Source organism: Nannospalax galili, unplaced genomic scaffold (assembly GCF_000622305.1).
Source record: "Nannospalax galili isolate Female #2095 unplaced genomic scaffold, S.galili_v1.0 scaffold44, whole genome shotgun sequence".
Classification (NCBI taxonomy): domain Eukaryota; kingdom Metazoa; phylum Chordata; class Mammalia; order Rodentia; family Spalacidae; genus Nannospalax; species Nannospalax galili.
Window position 1 is genome coordinate 7,529,354 of NW_008355789.1, and position 13,857 is coordinate 7,543,210.

The 13,857-nt window shown below is 44.9% G+C and overlaps 1 protein-coding gene across 6 annotated transcripts in view; it reads left to right on the top strand.

Moving 5' to 3' along the window:
- Window positions 1–13,857, top strand: part of Insc (INSC spindle orientation adaptor protein) — a 96,450-nt gene that overhangs the window by 69,055 nt on the left and 13,538 nt on the right. For all 6 annotated transcript variants that reach the window (XM_029556301.1, XM_017803266.2, XM_029556303.1 and 3 more), the window contains 2 exons: window positions 6,129–6,300; window positions 9,244–9,422. In XM_029556301.1, the coding sequence (XP_029412161.1) occupies window positions 6,129–6,300; window positions 9,244–9,422 (351 nt within the window). The remainder of the gene's footprint in view (window positions 1–6,128; window positions 6,301–9,243; window positions 9,423–13,857) is intronic.

The following is a 13,857-nucleotide window of genomic DNA, read 5'->3' on the forward strand; positions in this document are numbered from 1 at the left end:
CTTGGCATCAAGTTTATGGTTATGGATGGGAAATGCATGATTTGGGGTTGGAGAATTTCCTGAAATGGGACTAGGGTTTGAGGGAGCTGGCCTCAGGCAGGGCTGTTCCTGAGCCCTTCATAGGAGATGATTTGAGCAGCCTCCTCTGACCCGGCCTTTTCCCAAGCACCTCTCATTCCCCAGGCCCCACTGAGGGAGGCTCAGGTCAAGGAGTTCAGAAGCAATGATCAGATTCCTGGCTCTGGTATTAACATGCTGTGGCCTTGCTTCTCTCGGGCCTGTTTCCTCATCGGACTCCCCTTACTTTTTATGGTTTGGCTGTTGAGGGCTGGGTGTAGAAGACCTAGAGAGGATTCAGTGCAGGAGCTGCCCTCAGGGCCTCAAATATGCAGAGACCATATTTGAGCATGTGACCTGGGCAGACCATTCCAGGTGATACCCGTTGTAGTTGAGATCAGATCAGTGGGGTGTGGCCAGTAAGAGGACCTGGGACACCTCTGCTGGGGAAGCAGGTGACTTCTGACCTGGGTCCGAGATGGGAGGTAGGAGGTAAGCAAGGACAATCATCACTTCAGGTTAAAGTGAATTGGGTTTGAGGTGCACATGGAATATCTAGGCTAATTATTTATTAGAGTTAAATATAAAATGATACAATAGGAGTTTGTAAATGTAGATGTATATGCATCTTGGGAAAGAAGGTTAGCTTTAAGAGTCATCGTAGTGAGTCATCAAGGCCACTTGGATCGGAGTCCGATTTCCAATATGGGACAACATGGCAGCCAAACCTGGTACACAGCTAGTTTGGAAGAAAGGTAAAGAGGAGAGGCTAAGAGAGCAGTGGTAGGAAGAAGCCAGCAGTGGAGGAGAGAAGCCCCCAAAGTGAGGTGCCCTAGAGTCCTGGGAGAGGGCCAGGATAGATGTTGTCAGCAAGAGCAAAGGTTGCAGACGGGCCCAGTAAGAGGGACTGCGCCAAATCCTTTGTAAGCATCTGACTCCCTCCCTGCCTCTCCCTTAATCCTCTCTCTCCTGTTTCTCTCTGCTCTTTGTTTCTCTGCTTCTCCTATTCATTTCTGCTTCATCTCTATGCTGGTGCCTAGTTTGATACTTAGCACAACGTGGGTGCTCAGTGGATGTCTGGTGAATAATGGAAATGCAGGTATAGTTCCAGTTTTGGCTGTATTCCTTGCTGAGGGATTCTGATTGTGCATCTTATCATTCCCGAACAGTCAGGAATGACAACCATTTTCAAGGGCCCTAGCTCTGGGTTGCATGATCAAATGTCCACACAAGTGGGTCACTTGTGGATGGATCCCCCTCTACCTGCTATAGTTTGGATCTTAAATACCTCACAGAGACCCATGTGCTAAAGGCCTGATTGCGTCTGTGGTGCTGTTTGAAAGGTAAGGACTGCTGAAAGGAAGTTAGGTAATTGGAAGTGCCCTTCAAGAGGATATTGGAGGCCTAGCCCCTCTTTTCTCTCTCTACCTGCTGGCTGCTGCTAGGTAAACAGGCTTCCTCTTCCACACTCTCCCACTATGATGCTCTGTGCTTCCACAGGCCTGAAGCAACAGAGCCAAGCAACAGGGCATGAGCCATGAAACCACTGAAGCCAGGAGACAAAATAAACCTTTCCTCCTTATAAGGTGAATTTTTCAGGTATTTTGTCACAGTGAAGGAAGGCTGGCTAATACATTACCCAAAGGGCTGAGGTTCTCAGTGGGATCTCAGTCTCTGAGCAGGTTGCAGAAAGGGATCTAGGAGAGAAGCCCAATTAGGAGGCTGAGGCACAGAGAATTGAGGAGAGGGCCTCAAGCCAATGGGGGGGAACTTTAATCACAGGTGGAGATGGGATGAAATGATGGTGTTGACATGAGGCAGGCACTGGCTATGCTGTTGCAGTCTCCCGTTGAATAATCTCAATAGTCCTTTGAAGTTGATATTTCTTTTTATGTAGAATTTTTATTATTTATTACCTATTTTGTTTTATGTGTATGAGTGTTTTGTCTGCATATATCATGTATGTAAATGTACCATGTGTGCAATGCTTATGGAGGCCAGAAGAGGGCATCTCCCCTAGAACTGCAGCTGTCAGTCATTGTTCGCCACTTTGCAGGTGCTGGGAACCAAACTTGGCTTCTCTGTAAGAGCAGCCAGTGCTTTTAACCCCTGGTCCATCTCTCCAACCTCTGGGGTTGATATTTCTAATACCCACTTTATAAGAAAATGAAAACCATTTGACATTGGTATTGTTATCAGAATTTTAAAGATAAAGCCTCAAAGTAGGTAAGAAAATTGTTCAGGTAGTAAGAAATAGGAAAGATTCAGGCCAGAAGGCTTGGCATGTTCTGACTGTAGAAATTGGCTTAAGTGCTGGGAAGCTCATAACGCAGTGGTGACCTCCCACTGTGGTGAGTCAGGCTGGGTTGGAGCTCCTGAGATGATGATGGGTATAGAGATAAGCCTGGGCTGGTGGCTGCCTGCAGGTGGCTGGCTAAGGGGAAATCAACATCCTAAGAACCAAAGGTCAGGGAAATCTGGCCCTTGTGAAAAGTTACCAAATAGAAAAATGAACAAAATCTATGATTAGGCAGCTCCAACTTGCCAAACACAGAAGTCCATGCAAACCACATGAGAGCAAACCAAAATGACACAGCTCTCAGTCTCACTGATCTGTAGCTCCATATAAATCAGAGTATATTAAAAACACTTTAATTTTTATTTTATGTGTAAGAGTGTTTTGCCTGCATGGTATGTAAGTGCACCCATGTTGTTCAATGCCCACAGAGACCAAAGAGGGTATTGCATCCCCTGGGACCAGAATTGCAGATGGTTCTTGGGAACCTAACCTGGGTCCTCTGCAAGTACAACCAGTGCTCTTAACCACTGAGATATCCCTCCAGCTCTAAGATACGTCTTTTTGTTTGTTTGTTTGTTTGTTTGTTTTTTAAGAAAACAAAACTGCTTTAGTTACTTGGAGAGTTTATTTTGGCGTAAGGCTCCAGAGGGAGAATCCACAGTGGTGGTAAAGGCATGGCAGCCAGCAGCCAGCACAGGAAGCTGGTAGCTCACATTCTAGTGGTACACAGGAAGCAGAACAGAAAGTGTGGTGGGACTAAAACCCTCCCCCCCTCCCCCATGTGATGTATTTCCTCTAGCAAGGCCACACCTCCTAAAGGCTCTATAACTTCTCAAACAGCACCACCCACTGGCGACCAACTGTTCAGACATATGAGCCTATGGAGGACATTCTGCATTCAAACCAAAACACCATCAAATTGCTAAAAACTGTAAACATAATACCCAAACCTGAAAAGAATATGTAGTTAAATGCCTTTCTATATTGTTGGTGAGTATAAATTGCTACAGCTGCATTGCAAAGTAAGTTAGTAGTAGTTGAAGATGTGTAGATCCTATGCTCTAGAAATCCCATTCCTGTTTTAGAACCCCCAGGGGAACTGGTACAAACTCATCAGAGGACATTTAGAAAAATATTTATAACAGCATTGTCTAGTATAGCAAAAACGAAGGATATACTCAAGAGATCACTGTCAGGAGAACACATACAAGAGGTGCAATAGATTTATACAGTGAACCACCATATAGTGATAACTGATGGGTTGTAGATACACAGGAACAGGAAGTATTTTTATAAACATGATGCTCTCTGGGGAAGAAAGAAAATTCCCGTATAAAATATAATGCCCCTTATATAAGCTATAAAACCTTGTAAAGCTTTAGTTTACTAGACATGTTATAACTCTAATAAAAACAAGGGAATCACATATACAGAACCCAGGGTGATGTCCTGGGAAGAGTATAGTAGTTACAAGATTAATAAAGATGAGATGTACAAGAAGAAGATGTTTAGCTTAATTCATTTCTAAAATTTAGAATTTTGGATACTCTGTATATACAGCCATACCCCTAGATGTCCATTTTATCATTGGTGTCCATTATAAATTTCGTCACCATGATATATTTTATATTCAATGTATTAAAATTTAAGTAAACATACATATATTCTTTTTTAAAAGATTTATTTTTATTTATGTGTACGTGTGTGCATTTATGTGAATGTATGCCATGTGAGTGCATGTGTCTCAGAGTCCAGAGATGGAATTGCAGGTAGTTGTGAGCTATGTAACATGGTGTTGGGTCTTAAACTTGGGTCTTCTCAAGAGCAGTATGTATTTTTAAGCTATCTCTTCAGCTGTAATATATATTCTCTCAAATAGATGATATATTTATAAGCATATATGGTTATATTAGAATATATAATATATGTGATAGGACAGGATACATGTTGAAGGGATGATCTGTTTTGTAGATCATATACTTTCAGAGGCGATCTGAAGCATAGTTAGTACACTGGAAGAAGGCAGAACGAGGAACAATTGGCCCTTTGCACAGCTAGGGCTCCACAGATCCTCTGGGAAACCAAAGAGCATCTAAGGACTCAGGGTCTGCACCACTTGGGGTCACGTTCCTAGGGTTAAGAATCTGTAGAGTTTACATTGAGCTGACTCCTGTTCCAGTGTCTTCTCTGAGTGTTTGCCTCAGCACCCTCCTGTCTGCAGTGCTGTCAGTCTACAATGTGTCCTCAAGTTTAGGTCAAATGTCAGTTTTTTGTGTGTGTTCTTCATCTCCTAAAAGCCCAACACACACCAGGCACGGAGGAGGGAAAAGTGAACCAGCTGAGGTCCCCAAGTGAGCAGAGCTGGCAGAACAGGGGTCCAGGTAGACAGAGGAGCAGAGAATCCCATCACTGTACTCCTCTAAATGCTGGAGCAGCACAGAAGTTCATTGTGGATCTGTTAGCAAGCAGATTCCCAGACTCCTCCATGACTCTGGTAGAATAGCTCGAACGGGAGAGGCCCAGGAATTCTCTTTTAGGTAATGTATAGTTAACTTGATGCACACAGTCACAGATACCACTTGGAGAAAAACAGGCTTTTTAGGGTTATATATGTGATGAAATCACAGAAGAACTGAGCGTGAAAACCCAGAGTGGCCATCTCCCCAAGCTGTGAATCACCTCCTACACTGCAAGGGCACTCCCTCCTGGACCAGGGTTTCAATGGCATGAGGTTTGATGCTCAGTGTGTGCTCCTGAGGGCTGCAGGGTAGGGTTCTGGACTGGAGAGGAGGCTTCATGTGCAGGCCTGGGGTTTTATTGCACCCCAGGACCACCAATTCCTTGTTCTTTCTGTTGTGTTCTATTGTGCTGAGGACTAGGACAGGGTGCTTGTTTAAGCCTGACTGGTGTTATCAACTGAGTCAGGGACCCAGGGTAGTAGCCCCATCTGCCATCAAGATGAGATTGAGGAGACCAGATCAATGAAGTTATCTTTTGTTTAGGGGCTTTATAGTTTCTTACCAACGCTCTTGATTGGTGCTTGAAGGGAAGACGGGTGAGGGCAGCCGATAAAGAGGTTTCTTATGTTGGCAGAAGGGCTGTTTCCTGTTTCTGGGCCCTGAACTGCCCCACTTTCCTTCCCTGGGCTCCAATGAGGCCCCTCTCTAAGGGCCTGTTAGACAAACATCTGGCTAGAGTCCAGTCCTACCAGGGATGGCCTGGCTGCTGTTTGTTCCTTTTATTAAGCACATCCAGGTGAGTTTTATTGCAGACTGTTCCCTGGGCTCTCGTTTCCACATTTGTCTCCTTTGAGTCCGAGATTGCCAACAGCCTTCAAAGCTAATGGACCTTACAAGTCCCAAGAGCCTTTTAAGGGAGGCTCGGAATGCAGGGTGGTAATTAGTCAAACGAAAGGCAGACCTCTGGGGGTCCATGGGGTTGAGTGGTAAGAATGAAGGATGTGGAGACGAGAGGCTCAGGTGGGTAGCAGATGTGGGGGACATTGGAAAATGTGACTGCTTGTTCTTCCCTTGCCCCAGCCCCACCTCCATCTCCTGACCAGAGAAGGACTCTGGTACTTGGTGGCAGGGTCCCAGACAGGCTGTGTGCTGGGTACAAAAGGAGCTACAGTAACACTGAAGAGCTAACCATGGGCAAGATCATGCTCCTTACCCCCAGGTCAGGGGCAGAGAAATTGGGTCTGTCTTATTACTGCCACCAGCAGCTGCACCCTCTTAGGATGTACAGGTAAGCTTCCTCTCTCCATCTGCAGGTGGATGGTGTCCTGTGCTTGGCAGACATCCTGACTGATGACAGTCACTCTGAGGCCACTCGAGCTGAGGCTGCAGCTGTGGTGGCCCAGGTCACTTCCCCACACCTGCCCTTCACCCAGCACCTCAGTAGCTTCCTGGAGAGCATGGAGGAGATCGTGACAGCCCTCATCAGTGAGTCACCCTGGGTGGGCAGGACTCCTGGGTAAGAGGGCCTCTGCACAGTTGTTTTCAAGAAGGGCCAGGAAGGCCTTCTTCCCTGCCTCTCACTAAACCCACAATCCATAGATGGTCACTCTTAGCCGAAACCCTACATAGCATTAATGGTTCCAAGCCAGGTTTTGAGGGGCTCTCTGGTCAATAGTGTCCTGTTGAAATTCATGCAGCTCTTTGAGAAGCAATGTGAACTGTGGTTAAGGATCACATGGCATTTCTGAGGGAGTCCAGAGCAAGTGAGTCAGACAAGGGGGTGGGGGGGACTCCAATTAGTACGTAATAGACTTTTTTTCTAAGTCTCAGTCATTGTACTCATTGGCTGTAGCATAAGCAACTTCCCAGACAGAACTAGCTCACCACAAGCTGCTGCAGGAAGCCCCACCAGTGGTCTCACATCCTGAAATGCACTGAGATTCTTTTTGACCCCCTAATCAGATAGATGCATGCTTGTCAGGAGAATCATAGTCTATGACTTTGAAGATGCTCTTTCCATAGCTTTTCCTTTGCTAAACCACGGGAACCAGGATTCACCTGGGTAGCAGTCCTCAGGAAGCTGGGAGAGGTCTGCATTTCCACCCAACCTCTGTCACTTATCTTCTATATATCCATCTCTTATTGAAACTAAATGGAATTTAATTTCACTAGAAAACTTAGGGTTAGCTTGTGGAGTTGCCATACCAGGTCTGGAAATATCTTCAGTAGCCAGTATTTAGAGGCAGCAAGGGATACTGGGATAGGAGTTGGGAAAGTTGAGTTTGGGTTCTGGCTTTCCAAGAAACAGCTACTGACCAGCAACCCTGTGTGGGATTCTCCCACACACTTAGCATGGCGCTTTGTAAATCCAGCTTGACAATTTCCCTACATAGATGTACAATGAGAGACTGAAATCCATTTCTCTAAAGGAACCTTCTAATTCTGGGATTTTTAACATCTGGAAATGCTTTTCATATAGTAGGCTGTATGGTTGATTCTGATCACAGGGACTGTGGCTCCCACAGACCAAGCTTGAAGAAACTGGTTTGCTAAGAGTCCCATTGATTCAAAGTCAAGAAAACATGGGAATCATGGAGAAACCTGGTTGGAGGGAGCTCAGACCGCAAGTGCTCACTGTCTATGAGATGTGTAGGTCTACAGAGGGTGAGAACCTTTCTTGTGACTCCAGAACAGATTCACCATGCTGGGAGTCTCACACTCAAATCCCACCAAAGCCTGGTAGGAGACATATGGCTTGAGCAGAGCTAGATGAAAGAAGGAAAGAGGCATTGGGACCTGTATTTAATTGATCAGCATATTTCCTGACTAAAGGCAGACAGCCATTGGTAAATAGCAGCTGATTTTGTCTTGTAGGAAAGATCTCAATATTTTAAAATAAGAATTACATTCCAAATGGAATAGAAAGTTTCCCAATGTATAAATATTATCAAATCAAAAGGAAGTCAAAACATGAATACTCCAGACAAACCTTCACTACTGTCATATGCACATTGCTTCTTTGCACAGATTGGATTGATCCCTGGAGAATGAGAGCTTTCTTATTTAATACATCCCAATGAAGATACACTGTGGAGCCCATTCTCAGACTCAGCAGATGGAATCTATCTTCTAGGCAGGAAGCCAGAGCTCTGTCCTTTAGTGGGAAATAGCCCTCCAATTTCTTGACATTCCCTGGAAACATTTATAAACGAGTTGCTAGAATCCTCAATTTAATCTTCTTACCATACCCCATGTGACTGAGACTTTAGTTCAAATAAATGTGTAGCAAAATTAAAAGACATTTACATGGTTAATTAAAAGACATTAGTAGCCAAGTTGGAGCTGTCTGGACATTGGGACAAGCAGCACCATGGACAGAGCTCCTCGTGTTGCTTGAGGCTGGAGAAGGTTCTATGAGAGGAAGCTGTATTAGGTGATCCAGGGATAGGCACTGTCCTAAAAGTCTTAGTACGGGACTGGAGAGATGGCTCAATAGCCAAGAGCACTGGGTGCTCTTGCAGAGGACCTGGGTTCAGTTCCCAGCATCCATACGGCAGCTAACAATCATCTGTAACTCCAGTTCCAGAGGAATCTGACATCCATGGGTGCTGCACAACATGGGTGCACTTACAAACATGTAGGCAATACACATAAAATAAAAATAATAAAAATATTTTAAAATAGTAAAAAGCCTTAGTACGATCACTAATGGAAATTGTACATTTGGTTAGTACTGGTATACTACAGAGAGCCTGGCACTCAGGGGCTTGCGAAGGACTTTCTGCAGCCTGTTGACACTTGTCATCTGAGACCACAAAGAGATGCAGAAGCTCTACTGGTAGCATCTGGAGGGTAGAATCTGTTTAACCTCAGTGTCTTCAGGAAAATTTAGCAGTCTTGTGTCTATTCCTGGAGAGACAAACAGACTGGAACTCCTTCCTGTTTCATGGCCTCTACACGAGTTATCCCTCTAGTCTACAATATTCTGTTCCTCCAGATAGTTTCACGACTGGCTTTTCTCTCTTAAGGTTTCAACTTTAAGGTCACATTCTTGGGGACATTTTCCTTATGTGGACCTTTGGGTCCCCACTTATCCTCTGCCTTACTTAGCATTTGTCTGCTTTCTCCTTGCTATTTATCAGAATTTACAATTATTCCTATTTTTGAATCACCCTATCATCCTAAGACACCAGACACCTAGGGTTCACTCAATAAATGCCTGTGGATGAGCAGGAGTCACACACAAGATTTCCAATGCCAGCTATGCAGGCAGAACAGCTCTGTCTCTAGTGACTGCTTTGCCTGCCTCTAAAGAGGGTATTATGACATCCACTCAAACTATCCCCCAGAACTTTATGGGAACCATGTGAGATCACTCATGTGAAAGCACTTAGCTTTAAAGCTCTTTTCTTTCTCTTCACCATCCAGAACTGTGCCAAGAGGCCTCATCAGGGGAAGTCTTCCTGCTGGCCTCTGCGGCCCTTGCCAACATCACCTTCTTTGACACAATGGCCTGTGAGATGCTTCTGCAGCTGAATGCTATCCATGTCCTCCTGGAAGCCTGCAGTGACAAGCAGAGAGTGGACACCCCCTATACCCGGGACCAGGTGAGAAGCCCAGGAGGGGCCAAACTTCCTCTTTAGTATAGTTCATCACTTAGACTTGGACAAGTATGCATACAGATAGGGCAGGAATAGGTAGAGCCTGTATGTTACCTGTTTGCCTGATTGAGTGTCTCCTAAGAGGTGATGACCAAGGTCTAATATAGTCACAACTATTGGTCATGGGGTCAGGGCTGGAGGTCCACCTTATGTGGTGTTCTGTGTGGCATCTTCTTCAGCTAGATACCTCCAGGCGAGTCTTTCCCCAGCTGGACGTGATTTCAGTGCCTTCACCTCTGAGCGCCCTACCTGCTGGTATTTCAGATGAGACCCCATCATGGTGCACCATCAACAGGGCTTTGGGGGCAAGGCGACTGGGGTTCAATGACTCTCTGCTGTTCATAATCTTTTCACTTTGGGTAATTTGCTTTCTTTGTTTGCAAAATGTGAATAATACTTTACAAAGTTGGAGTAGAAATCAGATAAACTAATGAATGTAAGTCCTTGGTATAGATCCTGGCATGTAGATAGTGCAAAGTAAATCAAAGCTGCTGTCGGTGTCACACAGCACTGAGTAGGAACCTGCAGAGAGCAGTGCCTTTGTGTGTACAATAAGATGTTGCTTCCAGTTCAGATGTCCCATGACTCTGTAGACCCTCTTCTAACTGTGGGGAATGAAAGGTCTCCTCTTGAAGTGACTCCCAGGGAAGAGCACCCCAGGGAGGGAAAGAACATGGTCAGCTGCTGGCAGACAGCAGTTCTCCCTACATCTGGATTCAGGAGCGTTTTTTGTCCCCTGTCTGAGCCAGGCACATCATCCACTGTCCTCAGGATGGCTTTACCTTCTGCCCTGGCTCTGAGAAGCCACTTAGCTAGTGAGAGCGTACCCATTAAAGAAACAAATGGCTCTTTGCTACAGCAGGGGGAGGATTAAGGTGCTCAGAGGGCTCTCTGTAATGAAGACAAAGAAGATGAATTGGGCTCTGATGTGCTCACCACCCTCTGAAATACTTAGGAGATTAAATGCCCCATGAGGCTTCCGGTAATGAGTATGCCAGTGACGCCAATATAGCACACAGCCTCCTGATTGTGGATATGCACTTTGTGCATCTCTGTTTGGACAGTGAGAACCCTTCATTATCCAGGCAAGCCAAGTCCACGTAACTTGTTCAACAGAAGCCTCACTGGCCGGGTCTGTCATATGCCCATATTTAGAGTGAGGACAGCTATTAGTATAGCTATAGGCCTAGGATCTTCCATCTACTTCTGCAAATCTAGCAGAGGGCATTCTAAGCTGCAGCTGCATATGGTCAGGCATCAAGAAGAATATCCCGGGGTGGGGATGTAGCTCAATTGGTAGAATGCTTGTCTAGCATGCATGATGCTTTGGGGTTGGTTCTCAGCACGGATAAAACTAGGTATAGCAGCACAGGCCTGTAATTCCAACCATCACCTCAGGAGGTGAAGGCAGGAGGACCAGAAGTTCAGTCACCTTCAGCTAAGTAGAGGGTTTTAAACCACCCTGAGATGCTGTCTTGGAAAGAAAACAAAAAGGGAAGATCCTGATCAAGCAGTAAGTGCTTGCTTACATGGTTCTGTTTCATGACCAGAGAAGTCGCTGCTCAGGGATCTAACCACATACAGGTCAGGTCAGGACAGACTTCAAGTCCTGCCAAAGCAGTGGCAGAGAACTCTGAAATGGGAAAGACTCATAACAAAAATGTGTTGGACTTGCCTTTCTGTGAATTGTTCTCAAAGAGGTAGAGAGTGCTGTAGAAATTCCTACCCATAGAAATTCATAGTCTGTTCTGGCTTTTAAGAATAACCCAGATTTGTGTCACTTTGGGGACCTCAACTGTCAATGCCAATTACTGGGAGTTGTAATGGTGACTTATGTCTCAAAATCCCTCTAAAGTTTATAAATCTCTGCCATGTGCATAGATAAGAATAGAAACAACGTAAGTCTTGGGTTTAGGTAGACTTGAATTCAAATCCTGCCTCTGCCATTTCCTAGCTGACTTTGGACCAATCTCTTAATCTCTCCAAGCCACAATTTGCTCATCTGTATAATGGAGATATTAATATTTTTCTTCTCTGGTCATTATGATAATTAGATGGAATAATGTTCATAAAACATTTAGAACCAAAGTGGATCCTCAGTAACGAATGGGGCAGGAATCTGTAATAGAAGAGATTTGGATGGGTCTAGATGAGGAGTGTCAACTTTGAGGCAGGAAGGGAAAGCCAGGAAATGCAGTTAATGTGGCAGGGAGCATTGTGTGGTATGAATCAACAGGTGTTGTGGATGGCTTTAGGTTGTGTGGGGGCGTCTGAAAGTTGTGTGTGCTTGCATTGTGTGTGTGTGTGTGTGTGCGTGTGTGTGTGTGTGCTTGTGCACATGTGCATGCATATGCTGAAGGTTGAAAAACATTATCAGCTGGGGAGATGGCTCAGTCAGTAAAGTGCGTGCTGCCTAAGTATGTGAACCTACATACAGTTTCCCAGAACTCACTTGCAAGCTGGGTGTGGAAGTGCTTGCTTACAATACTGTGCTGGGAAGAGGAGACAGGTGGGTCCCCGGGGCTGCTGGCCAGACATTGTAGCTGAATTGGAAAGTTCCAGGGTCAATGAGAGAACATCTCATAAAATAAGGTGGTGAGTGATTGAAAAAGATGCTTGATATTGCTGACATTGACCTCTGGCCTCCATAAATATGCACATGTGCACACACACACACACACACACACACACACACACACACACACACGAAACAGAAGAGGATTCCAGGGCTTCAGATGACATTGTTGGGTAGCTTCTGAATCTAAGTATTCTATCTGGTAACTAAGGAATAATGATAGTTGCAATCTCATGAATATTGGTCTTTTCTGTCCTAATCCCTGTGCGACACAAAGTTTCTCATAACTTTTCCTTAACTCTATGCCAGGCATTTTGTGTCATAATTAAGGTCTGTCTGACCAGAGAACCTTTCTCTGTTGAGTGCCTGTCTTCTCATGCAGTTTGGTCTTCAGCTATCCCACAGCAGATGAGGAGGGAAGTGGGCAGAGGTAGAGTGCTGACTGCTGAGACTGATAGGGATGTGGTGTGGCTGAGGCCAGGCCTTTATGCGGGTCTGTGGACAAGTGATTCTGGACCACCTGTTCTTGAACAGCCCAAGATGAGCATTTTCTCTGTGTGTGCTGACAGAAAAAGACTTAGCCAATCCCATTCCTACAAAATAGCATCTATTCTTGAACTAGTGAGATGGGAGGGTCCCCTTAGTCTGGGTCAATCTGCTGTCCACTTCAATTTCCTAAGGTTTTTGTAGGCCAAATGAAAAATGATTTCAGGATGCCAATTGGTCTGCAAGAGTCAGAGACAATGGCCCAGGTTCCAGCCTTGAAAGTTCTTTTCATCTCGCTTTGGGATAATGAGGCGTGTTTGTAGACTGAATGGAAAGAGTGTGAAAGGATGGATGAAAGATGGAGCTCCCAGATGGAAGGTTCCCCAGGAAACATTAAAGTGTTCTTTATCTTAGAAAGGTTCCTCCAACTCTGAGACCAATTGTTCCCTTTGGGATAATTTCCCATTCCTAGTGCCACTTGGCAATGTAGCTGTGACATTGACTAGTGCTCCTGGAATCAGACTTTCGAGGCCTGGCTCCCTTCAGGCTCCTACAAGCAAGTTTTACCTGTTTAATTTAATAAATGGTCTGAGTGCTTGGTAAGACATTGACACATTGAATGCTCATAGTATTCTTGTGACCTATTTAAAACTAAGCCCTGTGGCATGCCAAGTAATGCCCCCAAAGGTGCCCATTTTCTACTCCCCCAAATCTATGCATCAATTGTACCTTGTATAACCAAAGGGGTTTATCATAAACTAATTAATTAAGGCTCTTGACAGAGGAATGCTATCCAGGTAGGTCCAATGTAATCAGACATGTTTTTATAAAGGAGGAAAGAGGAACAGAGTCAGAGACAATGGTCAAGGTTCTGTTCTTGAAAGTTCTTTTCATCTCATTTTAGTATATTGAGTGTTTGTAGGCTGAGTGGGAGGGTTAGAGGGAAAGGATGGGTGAAAGACAGAGCTCCCAGTGGGAGTTCCCCAGGACACTTAAAGTGCACTATCTTTAAAGACTTTTTATGGGCTGGAGAGATGGCTTAGTGTTTGAGAGCATTGGCTGTTCTTCCAGAGGACCTGGGTTTGATTCCCAGCGCCCACATAGTGGCTGGAACTGTCCTTAACTCCAGTTCCAGGGAATATGACACCCTCTTCTGGCCTCTGCATGGACATTGCATGTACATGGTACACTTAAACACATGTAGGCAAAGCACTCATACACACAAAGATAAAAATAATAAATAAAAGATTTACATTTATTTATTTACTTTTTATCTATCTATCATCTATCTATCTATCTATCATCTATCTATCTATCATC